At 48.8% G+C, this 24,641-nt stretch overlaps 1 protein-coding gene across 4 annotated transcripts in view; it reads right to left on the reverse strand.

The window, feature by feature from the left end:
* Positions 1 to 1,939: 1,939 nt before the first annotated feature.
* The window catches only part of TAF1 (TATA-box binding protein associated factor 1), a 42,319-nt gene continuing 19,617 nt past the window's right edge, over positions 1,940 to 24,641 (reverse strand). For 2 of the 4 annotated variants that reach the window (XM_066639965.1, XM_066639964.1), the window contains exons 21-40: positions 24,483 to 24,605; positions 24,222 to 24,397; positions 23,615 to 23,856; positions 22,780 to 22,993; positions 22,102 to 22,267; positions 21,299 to 21,510; positions 20,644 to 20,752; positions 20,092 to 20,190; positions 18,663 to 18,840; positions 16,689 to 16,756; positions 13,352 to 13,474; positions 12,884 to 12,976; positions 10,914 to 10,998; positions 10,336 to 10,403; positions 10,135 to 10,251; positions 7,709 to 7,834; positions 6,104 to 6,202; positions 5,665 to 5,812; positions 3,849 to 4,026; positions 1,940 to 2,340 (exon numbers count right to left, since the gene is read on the reverse strand). In XM_066639965.1, coding sequence (XP_066496062.1) covers positions 2,130 to 2,340; positions 3,849 to 4,026; positions 5,665 to 5,812; positions 6,104 to 6,202; positions 7,709 to 7,834; positions 10,135 to 10,251; positions 10,336 to 10,403; positions 10,914 to 10,998; positions 12,884 to 12,976; positions 13,352 to 13,474; positions 16,689 to 16,756; positions 18,663 to 18,840; positions 20,092 to 20,190; positions 20,644 to 20,752; positions 21,299 to 21,510; positions 22,102 to 22,267; positions 22,780 to 22,993; positions 23,615 to 23,856; positions 24,222 to 24,397; positions 24,483 to 24,605 — 2,835 coding nt within the window. In that variant the 3' untranslated portion in view covers positions 1,940 to 2,129. The remainder of the gene's footprint in view (positions 2,341 to 3,848; positions 4,027 to 5,664; positions 5,813 to 6,103; positions 6,203 to 7,708; positions 7,835 to 10,134; positions 10,252 to 10,335; positions 10,404 to 10,913; positions 10,999 to 12,883; positions 12,977 to 13,351; positions 13,475 to 16,688; positions 16,757 to 18,662; positions 18,841 to 20,091; positions 20,191 to 20,643; positions 20,753 to 21,298; positions 21,511 to 22,101; positions 22,268 to 22,779; positions 22,994 to 23,614; positions 23,857 to 24,221; positions 24,398 to 24,482; positions 24,606 to 24,641) is intronic. The other 2 variants (XM_066639967.1, XM_066639966.1) reach the window with 2 other exon arrangements.

The following is a 24,641-nucleotide window of genomic DNA, read 5'->3' on the forward strand; positions in this document are numbered from 1 at the left end:
GCTGCCCTTAGGCACCAAGGCTCACACGTCCTCTGGGTGCCCAACAGGGGTCAGCTGGTGAGGCAGAACCTCCCCGCCGGAGTCCTTCGTTGCACGTGGGTGGTGGGTGCGTCCCACAGCCGCGGTGCTTCCCAAAGGACTCCGGTGGGGAGGCTCTGCCTCACCTGCCTCCCCACCCACCTCCCTGGTGCCTAACCAGAAACTCAATGAGGTACCAGGGTTAGGTCGGCTCCCCATCACCCACATCAATCAGCTGATCTTGGCAGCTCCAATAACTGGGCTGCTCTGCCCCTAACAGACAAAAGCGATTTCTTATTTACCTGGGGTGTAACCGATCTGTGGAACTCCTTGCCGCAGGGTTCAGATTTGGCACCCGGCCTCGATATCTTTAAAAGGAGACTTTGGACATAAAATCAGACAAAAATATTTCTTTATTCAGCATGTGGTTGGTCTGTGGAACTCCTTGCCACAGCATGGCATCTGGCCTAGCTGCCTTTAGAAGGGGATTGGACAAGTTTTTGGAGGAAAAATCTACTACGGGTTACAAGCCATAATGGGTATGTGCAACCTGATTTTAGAAATGGGCTATGTCAGAATGCCAGATGCAGGGGAGGGCACCTGGATGCAGGTCTCTTGTTGTCTTGTGTGCTCCCTGGGGCATTTGGTGGGCCACTATGAGATACAGGAAGCTGGACTAGATGGGTCTATGGCCTGATCCAGCAGGGCTCTTATGTTCTTATGATATATTTGTGGAACCAAAGTCCATCACAGGTTAGCGGCCCTGATGACTCACAGTCTACAACCTCCAGGTTTTAGACTTAGTTGGCGCCACTGCATGCCAGATGCAAGGTCATGGCACCAGGATATAGCAATCTTGAGGCACACCTTGAGGTATCCAGTGGGCCACTGTGACATAGAGGAAGCTGGGCCTGATCCACCAGGGCTCGTCAGTAGGGCAGGTATTGAAGTGAACTGCAGAGGCTAAAGGGCAGAACTGCTCTATTGGGATTTCCCTGGCTTGAATTTTGCTTCTGCTGTGAACATAACAACAGCACAAACTTGGGAGTGGTTACTTAGAAGCTGAGTTCAATGGGACTTAATCTAGGTAAGTGTGTACAGAACTGCAAACTAGGTGACCCTGGGCAAGCTACTCCCTCTCAGCCTCAGTCTTCCACAGCTGCAAAATGGCAATATTACAACCACAACTTAAGGACAATATCAAGATATATACATGCAAAGCTCCCTGCATACTCAGTGAAGCATTATACAAATGCTAAGTATGATTGTCTCTTGCATGAAGCACCACAGCAGCCAATAGAACGATTTTTCTCTGTAAACCGCTTTGTGAACTTTTAGTTGAAAAGCGGTATATAAATACTGTTAATAATAATAATAATAATAAATTGTGCCAGAAATGTAGGCTTGGTGCCAGCCCAGACTGCAGGGGTGGGGCTGGCCCTGGGACAAAGCCCTACATTTGGCCCCTCCAAGAGTGCACTGAACACAACCACAGAGGACAACCTGATCCAGGTGGGCCCTCAGGTAGCTGTGGGGCTCACCCAGTACCTGACGGTTGACACTTTAGCTGCTCCATTAGTTTTACAGGAGGGCGCAGAACCTCTTCCCTCCCACATACCCCTCCTCTCCTGTGTAGGTAATACAGGAATAGGGGATCGCCTTGATCCTGGCCCTCTGGCTCCAATTAGTGATTTCTGGCAAATACTGGAGCACACGCACCACCACAGTCCTGATTAAAAACTGGTTTATTTACAGGCTGGCCAAGTATTTCAACATACCCGCCCCTACTGTCAGCAAGGCTGTGAGCACAGCAGACTTTATGCCTTGCACATCATTAAGACTCATGCTTGCTAGTTAAACACAGTCCAAATACTCTACAGAACAAATACGCAGCAACTGCGTTTACTTGGGAAACAAGGCCTTTAGGAATATCTTTTTATATACATATATTTACACACACACACACACATGCTGCACATTAAATAAATCTGATTCTTAACGAATGAAGCAAGAACCAGTCCTTCAGGTGAAAAGCCAGACCACCACTGAGGCCGGTGCCTCAGTGAGAGACAATGAAAAATCCTGGTGCTCCCCCCCACAGGCAGTGGGGCTCATTCATCTGAATCCAGGTCACTGTCTCCTGCGATAGAATGAAAGTCTTCACTGTCCTCCTCATCCTCAGATAGCTGGATCCGACTCAACACGCTTGGACCACAGCGCTGTTCCTCTTCTTCCTCTTCTGAAATCTCATAACCTCCAATGCTGCTGAAACTTGTATCTCGGGTATTGGACTTTGGATCCGGTTCCTCATAGCTGCCATAACTAAAAAAGAAGGCACCCTCATGACTATGGCAGCATTACAGAAGGAAAACACACCATTGTGAAGGGCAGGGCAGAACACTGCCAATGGAACCACACATCCACTTAACAAAGCACTTCTCTGCACACTCTTGGCACAAACAGTGCATAACTGTCTCTAATGTCTTGTGCATTTCCCATTCACCTTCCCCCCTGAGGTGCATTTCTGCTGCAGCAATACGACCCCACACTCCAAGCCTTCCAATTGCAATATTTTGTGTTCTTTCCCCAGACAGCACACCCGTTACTGCTGCAAAGAATGTTCTTGTGTAGGTGTTGCAGGCAGAACGGGATACTGCCCATCATGGAAAATGGGACAAGAAAAGAAACACCCCAGTATGGTCTTAATTTTGTTTATCTATTTAAAATCTATCTATTTTTACCCTGCCTTTTCTCTGCTGGAGTAGATGCCCAAGGTGGCTTACAATTTATAGAAAAAAAATACAATTTATAAAAACAATGAAAAAACTCAGAAATAAATAAACTAAAACCAATTGGAGGGGGGTAAAACTATTAACATTCAAGGAACTGCTACAGACACACAAGAGGCAGACAAGTCATCAGCCAGACGAAACAAAAACGTTTTCAGCCTTCACTGAAACGCCATGAGGGAGGGGATAGATCTTAATTCCCCCAGTAGGGAGTTCCATAATTGTGGTTCCATTATTGAGAAAGCTTGCCCCTGTGCCACTATTCCCCTAACTTGGGAGAAAGGTGACACTCGCAGGAAAGCCCCCTCAGATAACCTAAGAGGATGGGCTGGAAAATATGGGAGAAGGTGGTCCCTCAGATAATCTTTAAAACATTATCTTTATAGAATTTAGATTCAGGATTCACAGCTATCCTTTCTGGGCAGTGCTCAAACGCAGTCCCAACAACAATGCTCAGGTGCCATCCAATGTGACCAAACCAGAGCTCTCTCCTGCAGAGAGGGATGGGCACGCTCACATTGTCTTTTCCTGTGCCTCTTTAAGAACTATAAAGAATGAAATTTAAGTGGGGAAAAACTGGTTCTGATGAATAACTAGGGCTAAAAATCACCTGTGTAAAGAAGTCAGGTGATGGCTCCTGAGAGTTACTACTAAAAAATTGTTCTAATTTTATGTTCCAATTGGGTGACATTATAGAAGTAGGCTATATTTGAATGCCAGGTGCAAGTGAGTGGCAACAGGACTCGGATCTTGTTTGTCTTGTGTGCTCCAAGGCATCTGGTGGGCTGCTGTGAGATACAGGAAGCTGGACTAGATGGGCCTTTGGCCTGATCCAGCAGGCTCTTCTTATGACATTATAGATCTGCAGTCAGCACCACAGCAACTGACAGAACAGCATGACAGAATCAAAGGAGGTTTTCCTTAAAAGCCCGTGGCGAGGTGAGGGACCTCCACACTTGGCAATACAACCCCCTCCTTTTTTTTTTTAGATAACCAAGCTCCCTTTCCTGACTCCAGCACGGCACACTTGGCTACAGTTACCTGGCATTGCTGTCCTCCATGGCATGCGAGGTCTCCCCACCAGCTCCCTCATATGACATCATGCTCTCTTCATTCTCCATGCCCATCCGTGTGTTCTCCTGAAGGACATGAGGCTGTTTGGGTCTCATCGCACTGGACTCCACATCAGAGTCAGTCCCACTTTCACTCAGCTGAATCGCTGTGGAACACAACAGACAGAAGAGAGTGAGTCACTCTCCACAGTCAAGGAATTAGAGGACAGGTCCTCTCGTGGATTGAGAACTGGTTGGAGGCCAGGAAGCAGAGAGTGGGTGTCAATGGGCAATTTTCACAATGGAGAGAGGTGAAAAGCGGTGTGCCCCAAGGATCTGTCCTGGGACCGGTGCTTTTCAACCTCTTCATAAATGACCTGGAGACAGGGTTAGGGTTAGCAGTGAAGTGGCTAAGTTTGCAGACGACACCAAACTTTTCCGAGTGGTAAAGACCAGAAGTGATTGTGAGGAGCTCCAGAAGGATCTCTCCAGACTGGCAGAATGGGCAGCAAAATGGCAGATGCGCTTCAATGTCAGTAAGTGTAAAGTCATGCACATTGGGGCAAAAAATCAAAACTTTAGATATAGGCTGATGGGTTCTGAGCTGTCTGTGACAGATCAGGAGAGAGATCTTGGGGTGGTGGTGGACAGGTCGATGAAAGTGTCAACCCAATGTGCGGCGGCAGTGAAGAAGGCCAATTCTATGCTTGGGATCATTAGGAAGGGTATTGAGAACAAAACGGCTAGTATTATAATGCCGTTGTACAAATCAATGGTAAGGCCACACCTGGAGTATTGTGTCCAGTTCTGGTCGCCGCATCTCAAAAAAGACATAGTGGAAATGGAAAAGGTGCAAAAGAGAGCGACTAAGATGATTACGGGGCTGGGGCACCTTCCTTATGAGGAAAGGCTACGGCGTTTGGGCCTCTTCAGCCTAGAAAAGAGACGCTTGAGGGGGGACATGATTGAGACATACAAAATTATGCAGGGGATGGACAGAGTGGATAGGGAGATGCTCTTTACACTCTCACATAATACCAGAACCAGGGGACATCCACTAAAATTGAGTGTTGGGAGAGTTAGGACAGACAAAAGAAAATATTTCTTTACTCAGCGCGTGGTCGGTCTGTGGAACTCCTTGCCACAGGATGTGGTGCTGGCGTCTAGCCTAGACACCTTTAAAAGGGGATTGGACGAGTTTCTGGAGGAAAAATCCATTATGGGGTACAAGCCATGATGTGTATGCGCAACCTCCTGATTTTAGAAATGGGTTAAGTCAGAATGCCAGATGTAGGGGAGGGCACCAGGATGAGGTCTCTTGTTATCTGGTGTGCTCCCTGGGGCATTTGGTGGGCCGCTGTGAGATACAGGAAGCTGGACTAGATGGGCCTATGGCCTGATCCAGTGGGGCTGTTCTTATGTTCTTATGTTCACAGTGCAGCTACAATCCCAGCTTGCCCTGCCTTCTCTCTTCCTTCCCTGCAGATGACTCGCAGAGCAGTCATCTTCGCCGGAGCCCCCCATCATCTGTGTCATACCATCATAAACACATATCATAAATGCCACCTGCATTTCAATGACATCAACTATCAGCAAAGACGCTGGCATACCCTAAAGGGTATACACCAAGGGAAGCAAAGACATTAACAAAGGGATGATAGAATCATTTTAAATCAGCCTGAAATAGAGAGGCTCCCACTCTGACCTCCATGATCAGGATGAGCCACAGTGACTGAAGGGGCTGGAAGATTCTCTGGATTCTTTCTTCCTTGCTCAGCACCTGAAGTCAAAGAGCAACCACTCACACGTGAAAGGGTTGTCGCCTTCCTCGTCACTGCCATCATCATCCTCTCCATCTGACATGAGCAAGTCCTCATAGAGCACGCTGGCCTGGGGCTGCTGCGCGGATCCTTCTTCCTCATCAGCCAGGTCGCCATCTCCGTCGTCCACTTCCTGTTATAGTATGAAAACAGTCCATGGTGAAAGGTTGCAGCAGGCTGCTGGCACGTGCAGAACACAGTTTCCTACCACTGGTGTGGCTCACCAGCAAGGCCGCCTCTTTCTAAGAAGGGGTGGGCTTCTTAGAAAGGGGTGGGCTTCTTAGAAATTTCCACCCCATAGGGGTGGGCTTGCATTCTGTCCCCTGCAACCAGCATCACTTGGAAGAGCCCTGCACTGCCAGCAGCTCCCACCACAAGAGCAGAAGACAACCCGTGGACTACAGATGGGATCAGAGATACTCACTGGGGCTGGAGTCTTAGGTTTCCCATCCTCATCCTCATCAAACCCTTCAATATCTACGTCAGAGTCTTCCTCGCCCAGCCTACCTCGGCCCTGCCGCATCTGAGTGAGGAACACAGAGACAACACCACTGAGAAAGGCATAAGCACTGACAAGGCGGCAAAGGGTTTCTGAAGCCACAGGCCGCCATGGAGGAAACCCAAAGGGGATCTGTGGCGCTTCCTGCATCTTCCTCGCATATAGCACATGTTCTTCCTCTGCCACTCAAATGCCTTTCTGCACTCTCTGGCATTCCAGGCCATCAGGACAGGCTCAAAAGCGAGCCAGAAGGCCCCAAACCCAAGTCTCCTACAATATCGCCACAAACGTCCTTTCTCTCAGCCTCACTGCCATATCTCAAGGGACAAGGTCAGCTCAGTGGAGCAGCAGAAACCAGGCTGCTAGGGCAAGGAGGGTCTGAAAATCACAGGGAAAGCCAACATCCCAGCTACCGATTCCACCAAGAAAACACTGGCTGGTCTTCCAGGAACTGCTGCAAACGGCCTTTCGCAGCCCTGTTCGCTATTGCACCATGGGCCCAACAGTCAGGGAACCCTTTCTCCTCCTGCTCCAGAGCACACTGTATCCCAGCATGTTTTTAAAACAGCCACACAAAATAGAATTTATCCAAAGTTAGTCAGAGATGTTTTGCAGGCTTGCCACTCCTGAGCACAAGCCACTGCCTCTCCTCATATACATTTCAGCATTATGTGACAGCTACTTCCATAACACAAACTCACATCCGAAGCCTGAAAATTTTCATGCTCCATTAAAAACCAGAGAGAACTGAGCACCTGATACCCCTATGGTGTGCTGTTGCTCAGCACATTTCCAAGAGCTGCCTTGGGATGTTGATTTGCATCCAAAACACCACTAAAGTGAACTAGGGCTGGGATGGGCAGACTTCAGGCTGGTGAAATCCACTTTATTCTTATTCTGGAGCCCCAAGATCCTCCGATCAGACACAAAACAGAAGGAGGATGCAGAATTAACCAAATGAGTAACCCTCAGCAGATGCTCAACCACATATTTTTTTTGAGGATCAAAACTTAGTTTGCAGCCCTCTTACACAAAAATCCATTCCTGTTTCTTCTCCAAGTTCTCAGAATTTTGTTAGTTTTGTGAGAGAACTGGAAATCCTTGCTGGCCAATTATCTGCAATTACCCAGAGATCCATCAATAGATCCCAATCTGCTGCATGCCTGCTTCTGAACGAAGAGCCGTCTATTCCGCCATAAAGGGCAATTATTTTCAGAATCCTTTTTCCATGGCTATTCATGTGAAGAAAGAAAAGCATGTCCCTTTTCCAAGGCCTCTTGAAGCAAAGTCTCCACAGACCCAGAAGGTCTTTGCACATGACTCAGATTCTCACCCAAAGGCATCATTCCTTGGTAAGGGAAGGTGTTGGAGGAAAACAGACAGTCTTACTGCAGTGCTTGCTCCCCATTTCAAGATTCCCACCCAGGCTCTACCAGAAATGGAGGGGGGCTACCTTCTCCTCCCCGCTCCAAACACATACTGTTCTCCATGGATTTTTTTTAAACCCTCTTTTCTTGATGCATTCCTGACCTGTGCTCCCCGCTTCTCAGGGGTGGTTGTGGGAGTGTCCATGGCAGACAAATTGCTCTCATCTTGATAGACGGAGGCATCACGAGACATGCTGAGAGAGGTGTTGGTGTCATACAGATCTGGAGGCTAAAATACATTTTGAATAAAAAAAGAGAAAATTGTAATTTCTTAGGCGTTGGAAAATGGCATATGGAGTTGGATATGAAGCACCAGACCAGAGCCACAGACCATCTGCCTTCAGAAATCAGCTCCAGGCTCACTCGTGTCACCACTTTACTGTTACCAATTTCCAGAGCACTTGACAATTAATCTAAAAAGCACTGCTGTAGAACTACTTGATAAAATGGTTGGAATTGGGAGTTTGTGGGGGCAGAAAAGTCATCTTGTGTGCTCTGCCTGAGGACCAGCTGGTGGGACCAGGAGATCAAAGGGCATCTATACCTTTGGAAACTCCCTGCCCTCTTGCCTCTCTGAGATGTCATCTGGCCATTGTGCTGAATGACTTTATTTGGTTCTCCTTCTTCCCCCTTGGAATTTTACTGACTGCTGCATCCATTTTTAATTTGCTTTAAGATTGTTTTTAGTCTATTAAGATCTGCCAGGATCAAAGATCAGGCTATAAATAAATAAAAAGCACAAGTGATCAGCCCTGTAATGTAGACAAGACAGAAGCAACAATTTGCCCAAGGTAACCCACTGGGATTTACCTCTGAATGGGATCTTCATCTCAAACTTCCACCACTGCACAGGCCAGTAACAATATATACATTTCAAACTAAAAACTATTTAAGATCACATAAAGTTAACGGGTGGGAAGCAGGAGAAGGGGACCATGACAAGGTCATGCAAGAGACAGAATTTTTCCGTCAATGGCCTGTGTGCAGTTTAACCCATTTCTGCCCAGCCCATAGGCGTACACATTTGATCCCACATTTGATATGCAACGTTGGGCAGAAATGGCTTAACCAAAAGGGGGTTTCTGACCCAGAGGTAACTAGCACAAAGTTTCTGTACTGTATCTGCTATTTTACTGCAAGAAGAAGAGCCCCACTGGATCAGGTCAAAAACCCATCTAGTCCAGCTTCCTGTATCTCACAGTGGCCCACCAGATGCCTCAGGGAGCACACAAGATACCTGCGTCCTGGTGCCGCTCCTGCATCTGGTATTCAGAGGTAGTCTACTTCTAAAACCTGTTGCTGTTTGTGAGCTCAGCTTCTCCCTCACACACTCACAGGACGGAGGAGGCAGCCCCTACCACAGAACTGTACAGAGCTAGATTAAATGTTGGCTGATAAATGTCAAAAACATTATCAGAACTGCAATACAAGGAAATGTACAACAGTAACACTTGAACAGGGAGTGAAGCGAGAGAACACAGGGAAAGGAAGAGGACAACAGGGCCATGTGCTGTTCTGCAGCGCAGCCTCCGCTGTGCAAGCACACTCTCAAATTGACATATTGTGAGGAAGGGGGGGAAGATTGCTAGGCAACTGCAAATCAGAGTAGGTGCCTCTACTGAGCTTGGCCAAGAGACAGGAACAATCTCGTGAACAAGTCTGGAAGCAGAAGGCAACAATCTGCCAGCTTCAGCAGACGGCCAGATTTATGCATTTATTTAAAATGTGTGGCCCATTTTTCCTCTCCCACAATGTGAGCATGCAGGAGATGAACGGGGACAGGTGCACTCTGTGGAATTCTGGGGGTGTTCAGGGAAACCTGGAGAGACTGAGGAGGGAAGGAGAGATCATCTAGTCGTGAACACAACAGGGAAACAGGTCAGAAAAACTGTTCAGAGGTCATTTCTTTAATTCAATCTATTAATTGGACCAGGGAGTAAGAAATATAGTAGCTTAACAGCACAGTTAAGTCAAGGGAGCGCTATTTACATCAAGGCCTACAGCCTTACAGAGAAGTAGCCCCACTCCTGTGACTGGCACCTGCTCCGAGGTTCTCTTGGCAAATATTTTTGGGGTAGGGGAGGGTATTTACAGAGCCCACTGTAGACAACAATTCACTCCCAAAGGGAGCCTGACCAGTGGAGTTAACACTTCAGGCAAACCCAAGGGAAAAGGTCCTGATCTTCCTTTGGTTTAGCAGTCTCTCAAATGCAAAGTTGGGGTTTTTTGCTGGCTGTATATGAGTTAGGAGAACTAGGAAATAGCCAGCAAGGTTCGTGGAAGATTTCTGCAAGAGGGAGGGCTTGAGAAACGCTTCTAGTGGTGAACCCAGGAGGGATTCGGGGCTGCCGGAATTAACAATCATAAAAGCCAACAAAAGATTTCTTGTTTGTGTGGCACTGGGTTTTCATTGCCAGCTGAGGCTCAGTTCCTTAGAAAGCTGATGACAGACAGAGACAGTGTTGGGGAAAGGGAGGAGGAAGAGCTGCAATGTCCCATTTTTGGGTTACAACACTGGAAGATGCTCACCTGAGGTGTGTAGGGTCCTGGAGTCATGGGGTCAAGGCTCTCCAGATCAGCCTCCTCCAGGGCCGCTTCCTTTGCAGTAGAGATGTCCCTCTCGAGCTGGGTCAAGTGCTCGTCGTACTAAGAAATTAAGAGAGACAAGTGTGCCTCAGGGGCTGATTTTTTATTTCCATAAGAAAGCACTTGGTGTGTTGCTCCACTTACCTCTGCAAGCGTCTGGTAGCAGATGTTCACAATCTCCTGAGCAGTTTTCGTGTACTGACTATCGGGCCCTGAAAAAAGCAGGAATCCTCAGCCGTGCCTCCTGCTCCCTCACAACACATGCTAAAGCCCCAAAGGCAAACAACCCACTCCCATGTGGCTCTCCTTTAATGCTCAGGGGGCAGCTCCAGGGCACGTGTGATGCAAACCCTCTGCCATGCAGATCATTCCAGGGCTTTGCCCAGGTGAGCCTACTTCAGCCATTCAAAACCGACTAACATGAATTCTCAGCCCCCCTGACCCCCAACCCTTGTGAGCTTTCACAATCCTTAGAATTTCATTAAGGCTAACCCTCCATTCTGCTCAGGCTAGAGAGCAGGATTGGGCCTAGCAAACTGAAAGATTTAGCAGACAGCAAGGAACAGAATCCATCAAAGAGACTGGCTATATTTTAGGAAGGTGGGCTCTGCGACATCCCACTCCCAGGACAGGACAGGATCAACCGCCTGGTGCCAAGCCCAAGCCCAAATGCGAGTCAAAGTGCTACCAGCACCACACAGGGAGCAAGCTGGACCTCTCACCATTGTACTTGATGCTGTTGGCAAGGATCAAGTTCACATCATCCAGGAAGACTTCTCGGTTCTGATATTTGTGTTTGGAAATATTCTGGAACAAATGAATCAGAGGTAAACTGAAAGCATAGGAACCTTATGAGAATCATCTGAGCTACTTCTTTGGCCTTACAAAAACTCCTCAATGGAGGGACCTTTTCCTGACAACTGGAGGCCACCTCCTTCTCTGAGCCCTATTGCAATATGCTGCTGCCGCCGCCGCCGCCACATCCCTGGATGTACAAGTATGAGATGCAAGCAACAGAGCATGTCTTTATGCCTTCCGTTGCTTTATCTTCCTTCAGATTTCCTAACTACAACTTCCTGCCGATATCAGGGTCCAAAAGGCAGCATTTAGAGCAGCGGTTTTTAGCCACTGTGACGCGGCACACTGGTGTGCTGCGAGGCTGCCTCAGGTGTGCCACCGGATCAGAGGAGGCAGGCAGCAGCTGCGTGCCGTGTGTGGGAGAAGCGGCTGCTTTGAGCCTCCCACGGCAGGCAGCACAAGCAAGGGAGCAGCCAGGGAAGGGGCTGGTCACACAGCAGCTGAAGAGTCCGCTTGGAGCTTGCTCCTGCTACTGAGCATGACTTAGGCTGCAACCTGATCCTCACTTTCCTGGGAGTAAGCCCCGTTGGCTACTATGGGGCTTATTTCTGAGTAGACATGCATAGGGTTGGGCACGAAGGAGGTTGTTGCCTGCCTGCATGCTGATTGGCCAACAAGAGAAGCCTGGAGGAGCCAGGAGGTGGGAGCTGTGGAGTGAGTGAGAAGAGGGAGCCAGAAGCAGGCAAGCAGGTACATAGCCAGCAAGTCTGCTGAGGCCCCCAACCAAAGTTTCAGGGTCCCTGAAAGTCCCTTTTCCTTGCCAGTTTGCCTGCAACTCCACAAAGCGACCCTCCCTGCACTTTGGGGCTTTTAGAGGAAGGGCACTGGGCCACAATCCTATCTACACTTTCCTGGGAGTAACTGACTATAATGGGGCTTACTTCTGAGCAGGCATGCATAGGATTGGGCTCTGGGGATGCTATCCCAACCACACTTTCCTGGGAGTAAGCCCCATTGACTATAATGGGGCTTACTTCTAAGCAAGCATGCATAGGATTGGGCTCTGGGGGTGCTACCCATTCACACTTACCTGGGAGTAAGCCCCATTGACTATAATGGGGCTTACTTCTGAGCAGGCATGCATAGGATTGGGCTTTTGGTTGCACTCTTTTTTCTCAAATACACAAGCAGGCAATTGGCACTTCTCTCTCCTCCTCTCCCCCACCCCACCCCCTTCCCCAGGAATATTCCCCCCCCAAAAAAAAATCTCACAATCACAGTTAGCAACTCTCTTACTGTCCCTCCCCTCACTTGTCAGCACCTTCCAAAGATACAGCATCACTGCCTCACATTCTCTCTCTCTCCCCCACCCCCAGTTTAATCCTGCACTTGTTTCAATCATGTCTCCTCAATGCCCCTCACCCACCTTCTCCACTATGTGATCAACCTGCCCTGTCTTTACCAACACCTTCTGGCACTTTTGATAAGAATTTGAACATAGAATTTTTCCTCCTTTTCAGAAACCACATATACTTCCCTCTCCATGTTTCTTGTCAATTTTTTTTGCCATGTAATGATTTAATCGTATTGATTTTATTAATTCAAAATTAACTGTAATGTAGTAATTTAATGTAAGTAAAAAACTGGTAGTGTGCCTTGACAATTTTAGTGCCTTGTCAGTGTGCCACGAGCTGAAAAAGGTTGAAAATGACTGATTTAGAGGCTAAGGTTAGATAACGGGAACTCGTTCAACTTAGCAAACACTTTTGTATTGCAGTTCCAGCCTCTTCTGTATTCTGCCTGCTCTGTGCAACACAGCTTTGTTCAATGTACTAATGTAGTTTGTTTTATAGCCATATAGTATTTTGAGATGCCACAAAAGTACAATACACACCTTGCGGATTGACTCCAGATCCATCGGGCTGACAATGACTTTGTGATAATCTGGCACAAATTTTTTATTAACAGGATGATGAAAGGGCCAAGACTGTGAGAATAAGAGGAGAGAAAAGTAATCAAGACCATCTCTCAGTGAATGCTCAGAACCATATTTTCTTGAGCAGGCCGTCTTAGCAAAACCCAAAAAATATAGAGCTTAAGGGGCTGCGAAACCAAGTCATTTTCTAGCTATCTGTGACCACCTGTTAGTTTGGGCTACTCAAACACCGCTGAGGACAAGAAGTTCCTGGAGGAGAAAGGAGGCCAGGTCTCCAAACCAAATTGACCTGGGCCATAATGGGTCACAAGAGCCTGACTTAGCAAGCCAAGGCTCAAGTCCACATGAGCAATTCACAGCTTCCAAACAGACACTTGCTTTTCCCAATTCCTCCCACCCTATGCCAGGATCCAGAGACAGACATACATCGGGAACAGCCATCATCTTCTGGGTGACAATGTTGTCCAGAATGAAGGAGAAGGCCACTTGGTCATCGTCATCCAGAAGGGGATTAATAGCCTTCTCCAAACGAGCCAATTTATCTTCTTTCTGAAAGGAAACCAAAGGTTAGGCATACACTTCGTTTTCAAGCAACTCCCTTAAACGGACTCCTATTTGGCTAAGGATAATGTGCTCAAGGTGTGTTAATTGTAAGAAGGTGATAGGGAGGCCAAGAGAGACTATGAGGAACACATGGCCAGAAACATTAAGGGGAATAATAAAAACTTCTTCAAATATGTTAGAAGCAGGAAACCTGCCAGAGAAGCGGTTGGCCCTCTCGATGGTGAAGGAGGAAAAGGGGAAATAAAAGGAGACTTGGCAGAGAAATTGAATGAGTTCTTTGCATGTCTTCATGGCAGAAGACCTCGGGCAGATCCCGCTGCCTGAACGGCCCCTCCTGACCAAGGAATTAAGTCAGACAGAGGTTTAAAGAGAAGAGGTTTCAGACCTCATTGATAAATTAAAGATCAATAAGTCACCGGGCCCTGAAGGCATCCGCCCAAGAGTTATTAAACAATTAAAGAATGAAGTTGCTGATCTCTTGACTAAAATATGCAACTTGTCCCTCAAAACGGCCACGGTGCTAGAGGACTGGAGGCTAGCAAATGTCACACCGATTTTTAAAAAGGGAAGGAGGGGGGATCCGGGAAACTATAGGCCAGTCAGCCTAACATCTATACCAGGTAAGATGGTGGAATGCGTCATCAAAGATAGAATCTCAAAACACATAGACGAACAAGCCTTGCTGAGGGAGAATCGGCACGGCTTCTGTAAGGGTAAGTCTTGCCTCATGAACCTTTTAAAATTCTTTGAAAAGGTCAACATGCAGATGTGGGAGAACCCATGGACATTATATATCTGGACTTTCAGAAGGCATTCGACACAGTCCCTCACCAAAGGCTACTGAAAAAACTCCACAGTCAGGGAACTAGAGGACAGGTCCTCTCATGGATTGGGAACTGGTTGAAGACCAGGAAACAGAGAGTGGGTGTCAATGGGCAATTTTCACAATGGAGAGAAGTGAAAAGCGGTATGCCCCAAGGATCTGTCCTGGGACCGGTGCGCTTCAACCTCTTCATAAATGACCTGGAGACAGGGTTGAGCAGTGAGGTGGCCAAGTTTGCAGACGATGCAAAACTTTTCCGAGTGGTGAAGACCAGAAGTGATTGTGAGGAGCTCCAGAAGGATCTCTCCAAACTGGCAGAATGGGCAGCAAAATGGCTGATGCGTTTCAATGTCAGTAAGTGTAAAGTCATGCACATTGGGGCAAAAAACCAAAACTTCACATATAGGCTAATGGGTTCTGAGCTGTCTGTGACAGATCAGGAGAGAGATCTTGGGGTGGTGGTGGACAGGTCGATGAAAGTGTTGACTCAATGTGTGGCGGCAGTGAAGAAGGCCAATTCTATGCTTGGGATCATTAGGAAGGGTATTGAGAACAAAACGGCTAATATTATAATGCCGTTGTACAAATCAATGGTAAGGCCACACCTGGAGTATTGTGTCAAGTTCTGGTCGCCGCATCTCAAAAAAGACATAGAGGAAATGGAAAAGGTGCAAAAGAGGGCAACTAAGATGATTACTGGGCTGGGGCACCTTCCTTATGAGGAAAGGCTACGGCGTTTGGGCCTCTTCAGCCTAGAAAAGAGACGCCTGAGGGGGGACATGATTGAGACATACAAAATTATGCAGGGGATGGACAGAGTGGATAGGGAGATGCTTTTTACACTCTCACATAACACCAGAACCAGGGGACATCCACCAAAATTGAGTGTTGGGAGGGTTAGGACAGACAAAAGAAAATATTTCTTTACTCAGCATGTGGTCGGTCTGTGGAACTCCTTGCCACAGGATGTGGTGATGGCATTGGCCTAGATGCCTTTAAAAGAGGATTGGACAAGTTTCTGGAGAAAAAATCCATTATGGGTTACAAGCCATGATGTGTATGAGCAACCTCCTGATTTTAGAAATGGGCTATGTCAGATGCGAGGGAGGCACCAGGATGCAGGTCTCTTGTTATCTGGTGTGCTCCCTGGGGCATCTGGTGGGCCGCTGTGAGAGACAGGTAGCTGGACTAGATGGGCCTAAGGCCTGATTCAGTGGGGCTGTTATTATGTTCTTATTATGTTCTTATCACTCCAGCAAGAAAGTCTGTTTAACATCTTCAGTTCCCACCCACTGCTTCAATCTGTGGCCTATTAACACACACACACACATATCAAATGAACAATTTTTTTCCCCTGGCTATTTTTTTGAAAACCAAACTCTCCTCAGAACAGCCAGTCTTTTATGCTCCGGCAATTACATGCAACTGTTTTTTACTATAGAAAAACTGCTATTTTGGAAACATCTTACATATCATTCTTGGGGGTTTTTTCCTATTATTTAAATCTGTATGTAGTTAAATGATAAGTTTCAGGTTGCTTTTTTCCTGCAGAAATGATTATATCAAAAATCAGATAGCAGATTTATGCCGTCATTTTGTTATGTGAGCAACATGCAATCAGTTCTGCATCTTTTGCCCTGAAAGAGGCAGGTTTGCATTACTCATCACCAGCTGATTCTCCAAAACACATCCTTCCCACACACAAGTGCTGAAGCTCTAACCCAGGGGTGCCCAAACCCCGACCCCGGGGCCACATGCGGCCCTCGAGGCCTCTCAATGCAGCCCTCAGGAAGCCCCCAGTCTCCAACGAGCCTCTGGCCCTCCAGAGATTTGTTGGAGCCTGCACTGGCCCAATGCAACTGCTCTCAGTGTAAGGGTGACTGTTTGACCTCTTGCATGAGCTGTAGGATGAGGTAGGAGGAGGGCTTCCTCCACTGCTTGCTGTTTCACATCTGCGATGCAGTAGAAGAAGCAAAGGAAAGGCCAGCCTTGCTTTGTGTAAGGCCTTTCATAGGCCTTGATCTATTGCAAGACCATCATGCATTCATATAAGTTCATCTTTAATATATTTATTTATGTAAACTTATGTAAATTTATTTAAATTTTAAATGTAAATTAATTCTTTTTCCCCCGGCCCCCAACACAGTGTCAGGGAGATGATGTGGCCCTCCTGCCAAAAACTTTGGACACCCCTGCTCTAACCTAATGTAAGAATGTTTTAGAAATCTGTGGAGTCCAGACTCAACACACTGAAAATGTGAAGAGACTCGCAGTACTGAAAGCATCCTCCATAAGCCCAGCAAGCGTTGCCACCTACAGCCATGAACTCCACAACCCTCCCCACTCTCCACACATTATAGCAGGTCCCATACTTGCCTCCTTAAGCTTCTGATCACAGAGATCCAGCATTGACTGTGAGATCTGCGTCAAGGAGTGCTTCGGCCCTGCAAGCACAAAGCACAAGAGTTTGGTGAGGAAAGCAGCCATGCCAGGCAGAGGTGACAACTTTCCTCTAGGTCCTGGTACCGTGTACTTTCATGGTTGATGGAGCTTGGGGGTCAGCTGACAGGTCTGTTTTAGAACCTTTGTATCATTTCACATTGCAGTGTTTTCATTTCTACTTGTAAGCCGCCCTGAATGTTTTGCAAGTAAGTGGGTACGTGTTTTTTAAAGCATCACCGCTACCACCTTTCGGCACAGTAACAATCCCTTCTCCAGGTGCCCTCGTCCACAGGTGCCAGCTCTTACCAATTATTTTAGCACCAGTCAAGGCTGTTGTTATTAAGGCAGCCTGGGAAAATAATTTATAGTTGGCAGTGGTTGTATTTGGCTGCTTTGTTGTCATACCTGCTGCAATACAATTTTTGTTATCTTGAACATTAGTATTTTAACTTGGGCTGAAGGAATAAACACTGAACCCAAAGTCTTAAAATCCAGCCTTGGCCTGCCTCCTCCTCTTTCGTGATGCTCCTTGGAAGAGCATCTCTCCCCCCCCCCCCTTAACTGATCATCTAGGGCTGGGAGACCTTCCTACTAGGAGCAAAGGGAGGCTGCCTTTGCTTTTCTCTCTTTAATCACAAACTTTTAATTTCACAAGTACCAACAAAGAACAAGAAATAAACTATTAAGTACAAATTAAAAGAAAAGAATGAGAGATGGGGGAAGACACCCCAATGTGGAAGTGAAAACTACTAACATGAACACAAGCAGAAGGAAGGTGATACAAAAGAGAGCCTTATACAGAGAGCCAGATCCTGAGCCAACTGGCTGGCAGCAGCTCTGCGAGCCTGAAGACTGAATGTTCCTCTGCCCTAGCTGGAGAGGCTGAGTCCGGGACCTTCTGTATACAAGGAAGGGATGGCTCAACCACTGTGACCCTTCACAAAATACACCTGTACCCAAATGGAATGAACTTAGCGTCTCAAGGTTTTCAACGTAATGAGATGCCACACTAAAAACATGGCATCATAAAGCCTTTTCTAAGGTTAAGATTTCTTCTTGCCTGCTGGACCTGCTAAGCAAGTTTGTACAGGGTCACTACTCCTCAAAACTTTATATTTCACTGCTTTCCAAGAAGCCTCTCGAGGAGCTTCGCAACAATGCGCTAAGCACATGTGCTAAACAGTTGTTCTAGAAGATTTTGGTGTAAGAAACTGGGGAACATTTGGCTGCAGTGGCGTCGCCAGGGGGGTATGGATCGCACCAGGTGGTGCACTGGGGGAGTGACACCACTATTGGCCAAAATTGTGATCTTGGTATTTTCAAGTAATACCATCCTGTTATATATCATTAGATGCATAATTTATGGAACAACACAATGAAACAAACAGCATAAAAATATCTGTATTCTATCAAAAGTTAAGGCCTAATAATCATAAAAGGAAAACACAACTGCCATGTAACAAAAAGTAGATTTTCTTAACTCAAAACTGACCAATGAGACTTATTGTTCTGAGAGCCAATGAGATGTTATTACAACACAGCAGGTAACCAATAAGGTGTTAGCATGTCAGCTCTCATTCCCATGTATCATTCCCATGTATCAGAGCTCTTATTCAGTTGTGTGAGTGTCATCAAGTTGGCCAATGGTTCTTTTGTTGGTTACTGATTTGATGGGTGACCTGTAGTGTCATATATTTAATAAAAAAGGGAGTGACAATAACCCTAGTGATGTCATTGCACTTAGACTGTGTATGATACTATAATTTATTCTGTATGGTTTGGTACGGCAGGAGATTCATCATGGGGGTGCTGCAAACGCTATGACGCATCAGTTTGACTGAAAAGGATGGTGAAGCATGTGAGTTTGGGGCAAACATTTGAAATAAATAAAAGAAGTGCAGAACAGACCATTGTAGGTGGCACTGTTCTTCACAATCAGCTCCAGGTGTTCCCGGAACTCCTCACGGGACGGGTAGAGGCGCTTCCGGACGTTCTCGCGCAGGGTCTGCAGGTCCATTGGCTTTGTGATGATCTTGTAATAGTCTCTGACCACTTTCCCATTAACAGGTTGGTGGAAGGGGTATGTCTGTGGGGGGAAAAGGGTGAGCACTCATTCAGCAGTATCTGGAGGGAAACTGACGTCTCTCTCTCAGACAAAGCCCAAGGGCAGAAGCCATAAGAACATAAGGACAGCCCTGCTGGATCAGGCCAAAGGCCCACCTAGTCCAGCTTCCTGTATCTCACAGTGGCCCACCAGATGCCTCAGGGAGCACACAAGAACACAAGATATTTGCATCTCGCTGCACTCCCCTGCATCTGGCATTCTGTTTACCCTCACACCCCCAAACCAGACACCAGACGGCACTTGGGTTTAACTTGGGCCACTTACAAGTGACCAGTTTTTAACACAGTAAACCTATTGAACACACCTTCCCTTCCTAGGCATCACAAGCAAGCTAATGCCACTCAGTCAGCATAACACGAGGAGGCTGGCTGCTACTACTGTTTATCACAAGTCTTGTACACCTTTCTGTTTTCAGACCTTTATCTGCACTTTTGTTAAGAGTGTCACTTGCAGATTGTGAATCTTCTGTTGCCATATCTAGGAAAAGGCCTGGACACACCCCAAGTGCCTGGGACAGGAGGATGCTATACTGGGGTGGTTCAACAACTCTAGTCCCTGACCCCAAGGCTAAGCTGCACCCTCCCTTTCTCCTCTCACAAAGGGGGTGTTGTCACAGTTGCTGTCAAAATGCTGGCAGCGTGAGAAACATGGGGAAGGTGGCAAAAGGAAAGCCTTGGCCCCTCAGGCAGCAGCTGGAGGAAAGGGAATCTGTCCCAGCCTGAATCCTCCTCCTTCCAGATTCTGGGCATGAGTCCTCTCTGACCAGGAAGAACCATGGTGCTCCTTCCTCCGTCTTTAATACGTGGCTCTTCAGCCAGCCCCATCTCTTTTTCATGTCTTGCTCATGAGCAGGGCGTTCCGGGCAGGATTACACTCAATGAAGCCTTGGTCAGAGCCACAGGAACCAGCCAATGGAAGAAGTCAAGTCTGTTCACCACTGCCAGAGCAGGACTGGGGGCTTCCTCTTCTTCTCAGCCCTCCGCTTTCCTCTTCCTCCCTCCCCTCAGTAACTGCCTCCTCCTGTTCCCACATCAGCTTATTCTGATGGAACGGCTCCCAGAGACCACAAAGAAGGGCTTGGATGATGCTTTTCTAGGTATTATGGCAGAAAACCTATCTGAACATTCGAACTCCCAGAGGAGCCAAAGACTCCGCAGGGAGCTAGTTTTCCCCATCCCTACACCAACCAGACCTCACAAACCGGATCCTTACATTGGGCAGATCACGCATGTCATTGATGATGCCTTCCAGGACAGAGGACAGCGTCACCATAGGGTCCGTGCGTCGCCGGTGGATGGATTTATGAGGTCGCTGAAAGAGAGAGAAGAGGACAGATGCTTTCTAGGTCCATGTGTTAGATTCAGGACAGACCCAATGAAGTTCTATTTTCATACAAACACAGAATTAACTTATGGAACGCACTGCCGCAACGTGTGGGAGCATCCATGGGAGGAACTCTTGCCCAGCTTCTGGGTTTCTCCAGAGGCTTCTGGCTGGACATTGGGGGAAACTGGGGGAAGCATGTTGGATGAGGGGGCTCAGACCTGGCCTAGCAAGGCTCTTCTGATGTTTTTAACATGCATCCAATCTCCCAAAGAAGTATCTCCCACCTTCTCATCCTGCTCATCTGCTCTTTACAAGTGGGACTGCCTTCTGGGTGCTGCTTCTACTGCTCCACGCATAAGGGGCCCTGATTCAGAAAGGGGCCCTGCTGCTTTCTCCAAAGTGGGGAAGAAAGGGGAAAACAACGACTAAAGGGCTTACATTCAAGTAATCACAGTGAACTGTGGTTCCAACTCGCCGTTTCTTCTTGGGTGGAAGCTGCTGCTTTGGAAACTTCAAGACCAAGGATTTCCTACGAACTTCATCCGCGCTATAAGCAATGAAAGAGAGAGAGACACATATGCTGCAGTTTCCACTGACGGGGAGTATGTGGCATAATGGTTAGAGTGCCAGACTACGACCAGATTCAAATCCCACTGCCTAGCCAGGAAGCTTGCGGTATGACCTTGGGCCACTCCACTTCTCTCAGATGAGGGTCATTGTGAGAATCAAGCGGAAGCGTGCAGCCCGACATACGTTGCCTCATGGTTGTTGGAGGAAGGGCAAGATAAAAGCACAATTCATCAACAAACAGGCGCGACTGCTCCTCTGGAAGGGACTGGGTCAAACCAACCTTTTACATCAGAGCAGCCCCATAGCAGCCCCTGTCCTTCATTTTACAGCCATGGCCCAGATACAGCCTGCTGCCTTCTCAAGAGGTGCTAGCAATGTTCCTGACTGCACCAGTGAGGCAAGTCACGACTATTTCCATGGGACGAGCGAGGCCCTACAACGCATCATACCAGCAAGTGCACACAGCTAAACCCAGCACTGCAGCTTGTGGGACAGTGCCAAGCAGTCCCTTGCCGCTCCTCACCTCTCAATGAGCTGCTTGCCCAAGACGATTTTGGTGCCCTCCACCTTGATCAGCTCCTCGTTGTCATTGGGAATGACCGTCTTCTCCAGCTCCTCCTCCTGTTCCTCTGTCATGGCCACGGGGTTGGAGGGTGGAGCGCTGGTTTGGTAGTACAGAGGGCAGAACTTGTTGGTCCGCATGTGTCCGATGGCACCACAAGCGCCACACTTGAGCTGCAGCAAAAACGCAACAAGGCGTGAAGGGTAAGATCCTGCCCTGGGAGGGAACAGTATGGCACTCGCAAAAGGTAGCAAAGAACGCAGAAGCCAGGGTGGGCGGGCGCATGTTCAGCCCAAAACCAAGTATCCGCCTAGGCCATGTGTCCTCTGTGGCTACAGCACCTCAAAGCAGAGGCATCTGTGCTTTGAAAATAAAAACAACAGTCAGGACTGTGCCTGCAAACATGGGCGCATGAGGCAGACACACATTCAGCACAAGCTGACCCACAGGCAACATGTGCAAGCTGCAGAGCCACTGTGGGAGATGCTGAGGAAGCACCCCAGCCCAAGACCACTCCTGGCCAAGGATGCACAAACCTCTGCCCAGAATACCCAAGGGCACAGGTGCATCCTGGCATCATTGACATGCTTCTGCTTCACACTGGGGGGGAGGAGAGTCACCTGAAGCACCAAGGCTCTGCCCAATGGAACTCCTACTCAGCCCCCCCCCCACTCCCAAGATGTCGCCAAGCCCACCAGCACCGGCACTCCCTGCCACAAGACACAGAAAAGCAAACACCAGAGAAAGCAAGAGGCCAGATCCACCTTCAGGTCCGGCCGCTCCTTCATCTTCTTGGGTTTCTTCTCGGGAGGCCCCTTCAGTTTCTCCTTCTCCTGGTTGCGCTTCAGCCGTCGCAGCTGCTCCTGGATTCGGCGCCGCTCCTTCCGCATCTCCTCGCGGTGCTGCTCATCAAAGAGGGCAAACTTCCGGCTGGAAAGCAAGAGAACCACAGCTAGACCAAGGGCCCAACTCTGCACCATCTCCCACTCTCAGCCCTGAATTTGAAGCGCATTTCATAGCTGGCCCTGCCAGGCTGCCCCCTAAGGGGACAACCTCCTCCTTACACCTAGCCTGGACCCACAGCCTCCGTGAGTATGTTCACTCCACCCTGGTCAGGCCCCACTTGCCCACATGCACACCCATTAGCTGCAGGAGGCCAATCCAAGGCCCAGAGATGAGCCACGACTAAGAACCCTGAGCCCAATTCAGATGCTGCGCTACAAGTGCAATTAGCAAAGATTAACTGGCAGACTAACCCTACCTTTGCCCCCCACACACACACACACCTTTGGCCATGCACTTGTCACCTCAGATACAAGACCTGCGGCCAGAAGCAAACATGCTGCCCTAACCATAACTGTCTTAGGTGTCCATCTCTCGCCTCCCAAGGAGACTCTGCCCAACCAACTCAAGGGGAGCCAGCTTATTTAGGGAACCCTTACATAAACTCTTCATCCTTGGTGGTCCGGATCCTGCTATACGCATCTATGACTGACGGCTTGCGGACTGTCTCGCACCGCAGGTACTCCTTTCCATCCTCATCACGAAAGGTGCGGTAGATTTTCAGGCGGCGACCAGTGGCAGAGGAGTTGAGGCTGGTCACCGAGGCGGTGTCGTCATCTTTGTGAGAGCCTCCCAGAGTGCTGGAGGTGGAGGCTGTGAGAGAAAGTGAGACTGCGTTGCTAAGGCGTGGGGGTCACTGAAGGGGAGCCTCAGGTCCTCCCATCCAGCACCAAGGCAGACCTCAGCACCGATTACCAAGAAGCCCTAAGGGAAGGGGTGGCGGAAAAACTATCAAGGCGCCACCCTCTGCAGCCCTGTGGTCAGGCTCATCCCAGTGTCCTGTCTTGGCCAGAGGAACAGGTGCTTCTCATGCCCGCCGGTGCTCCACTCTCCATCTTCTTTTCTCTGCGACTTGCAAGCACCACTTTATGGAACTCCACCTCCTCCTCCCATGCAGCTGGCTAACCATGTGCCTCTCATCACTGCATATCAGACACAACTGCGCACAGGATCCTCCCCGTGCAGAGGCGGCAGACCACCGAGTACCAGTGGCTGGGGAGAACAACAAGGGAAGGGCCCTGCTTCCCTGCGCTTTGTGGGTTTCCCTAGAAGCACCTGCCTGGGCCGCTCTTGGACAGACCTCTTGGCTCAACCCATCAGGGCTCCTCTTCTTCCAATGAGCACTGCAGCAGGACTGGGTGCCAAGTCCTTCCCCCAAAGAGTGGGGAAACCTGCACTTGCCCCTCCTGCCTGGGCACTGCCACCTTCACTCACACAGGCCCTTCCTGTCCCTTCGGTCCTTCTTGCCCCGCTCCTTGTCGTTGCCACTGTCCTCCCCCAGCAGCATCCTCTGCAGCTCCTTCCGTTCCTGCTCCTCCCTCTCACGGGACAGCTGGGAGCTGGTCTTCTTATTCTGCAACATGTTCTCAATGTTCTTCCCCATCTCCTCAAAGTCGCTGTCCTCGGCAGAGCTGCTGTCCGTGTCCGTCGACAGGATCTCTGTGGACTCCAGGACTCTGAAACGGGAACCAGCCACAGAGTGTGTGGATGCTCGCATCACGCCCGGGCTCGGGACTGAAAGTGGACATAGGACAGGACGAAGACACAGGCACAAAGGGAGCTTTCAGGAGTCTGCCACTTTTCCTCCAAGCACTTTCACCCCTTCAGGATACGCCGCCTGTTCCACACACCTCCCTGCCTGGGCCCAGTTCTAGAAGCCAGGCTCAGTAAAGGTCGAGACAGGGAGGAGAAAGAGGAGAATGAGATATGGGTAGGTAGTGGCGCCATGGACTTTCAGGGCTGTTGACAGTGCAGAGACCCCCAAACTCCAAACCGCAAGGCAGTGAGGGTCCCCAAGGCCAGCTGCCAGCCAAGAACTCACTTGTTCTGTAAGTCAAAGATGCGCTGGCACTCCTCCTTGTATCTCTCCTGGTGCTCAGCCACTGAGAAACGAGACCCCCGGGCAAACTTGCTCATGGGCCCCTCGCCCGAGCGTGCCTGCTCCGTGGACATGGTGCGCACGACGTCAATCACCTCCCAGCGGGACAGCTTCTTGATCTAAGGAGGGAAAGAGGCAATCGCTGCAGGAAGTGGCTCCAGGGCAGGGATGCTCCCTGGAAGTAGAACTAACTTCCTCACTCACCTCCTCCTCAGGAACCCCAAATTTGCGCAGGAGCTGCTTGGCATTTTTGAGGGAGAGGCGACGGAGATCCGCGTCCGTCCCAGTCACCGTCTTCTTTGCAGGCTGGGGCTCCTTGTCATCCTGCTTGAGGATGAACCAAGACTGTTTCCTCACAGTTCC

The sequence above is a fragment of the Tiliqua scincoides genome, chromosome 12 (genome assembly GCF_035046505.1).
Source record: "Tiliqua scincoides isolate rTilSci1 chromosome 12, rTilSci1.hap2, whole genome shotgun sequence".
NCBI classification, from domain to species: Eukaryota; Metazoa; Chordata; class Lepidosauria; order Squamata; family Scincidae; genus Tiliqua; species Tiliqua scincoides.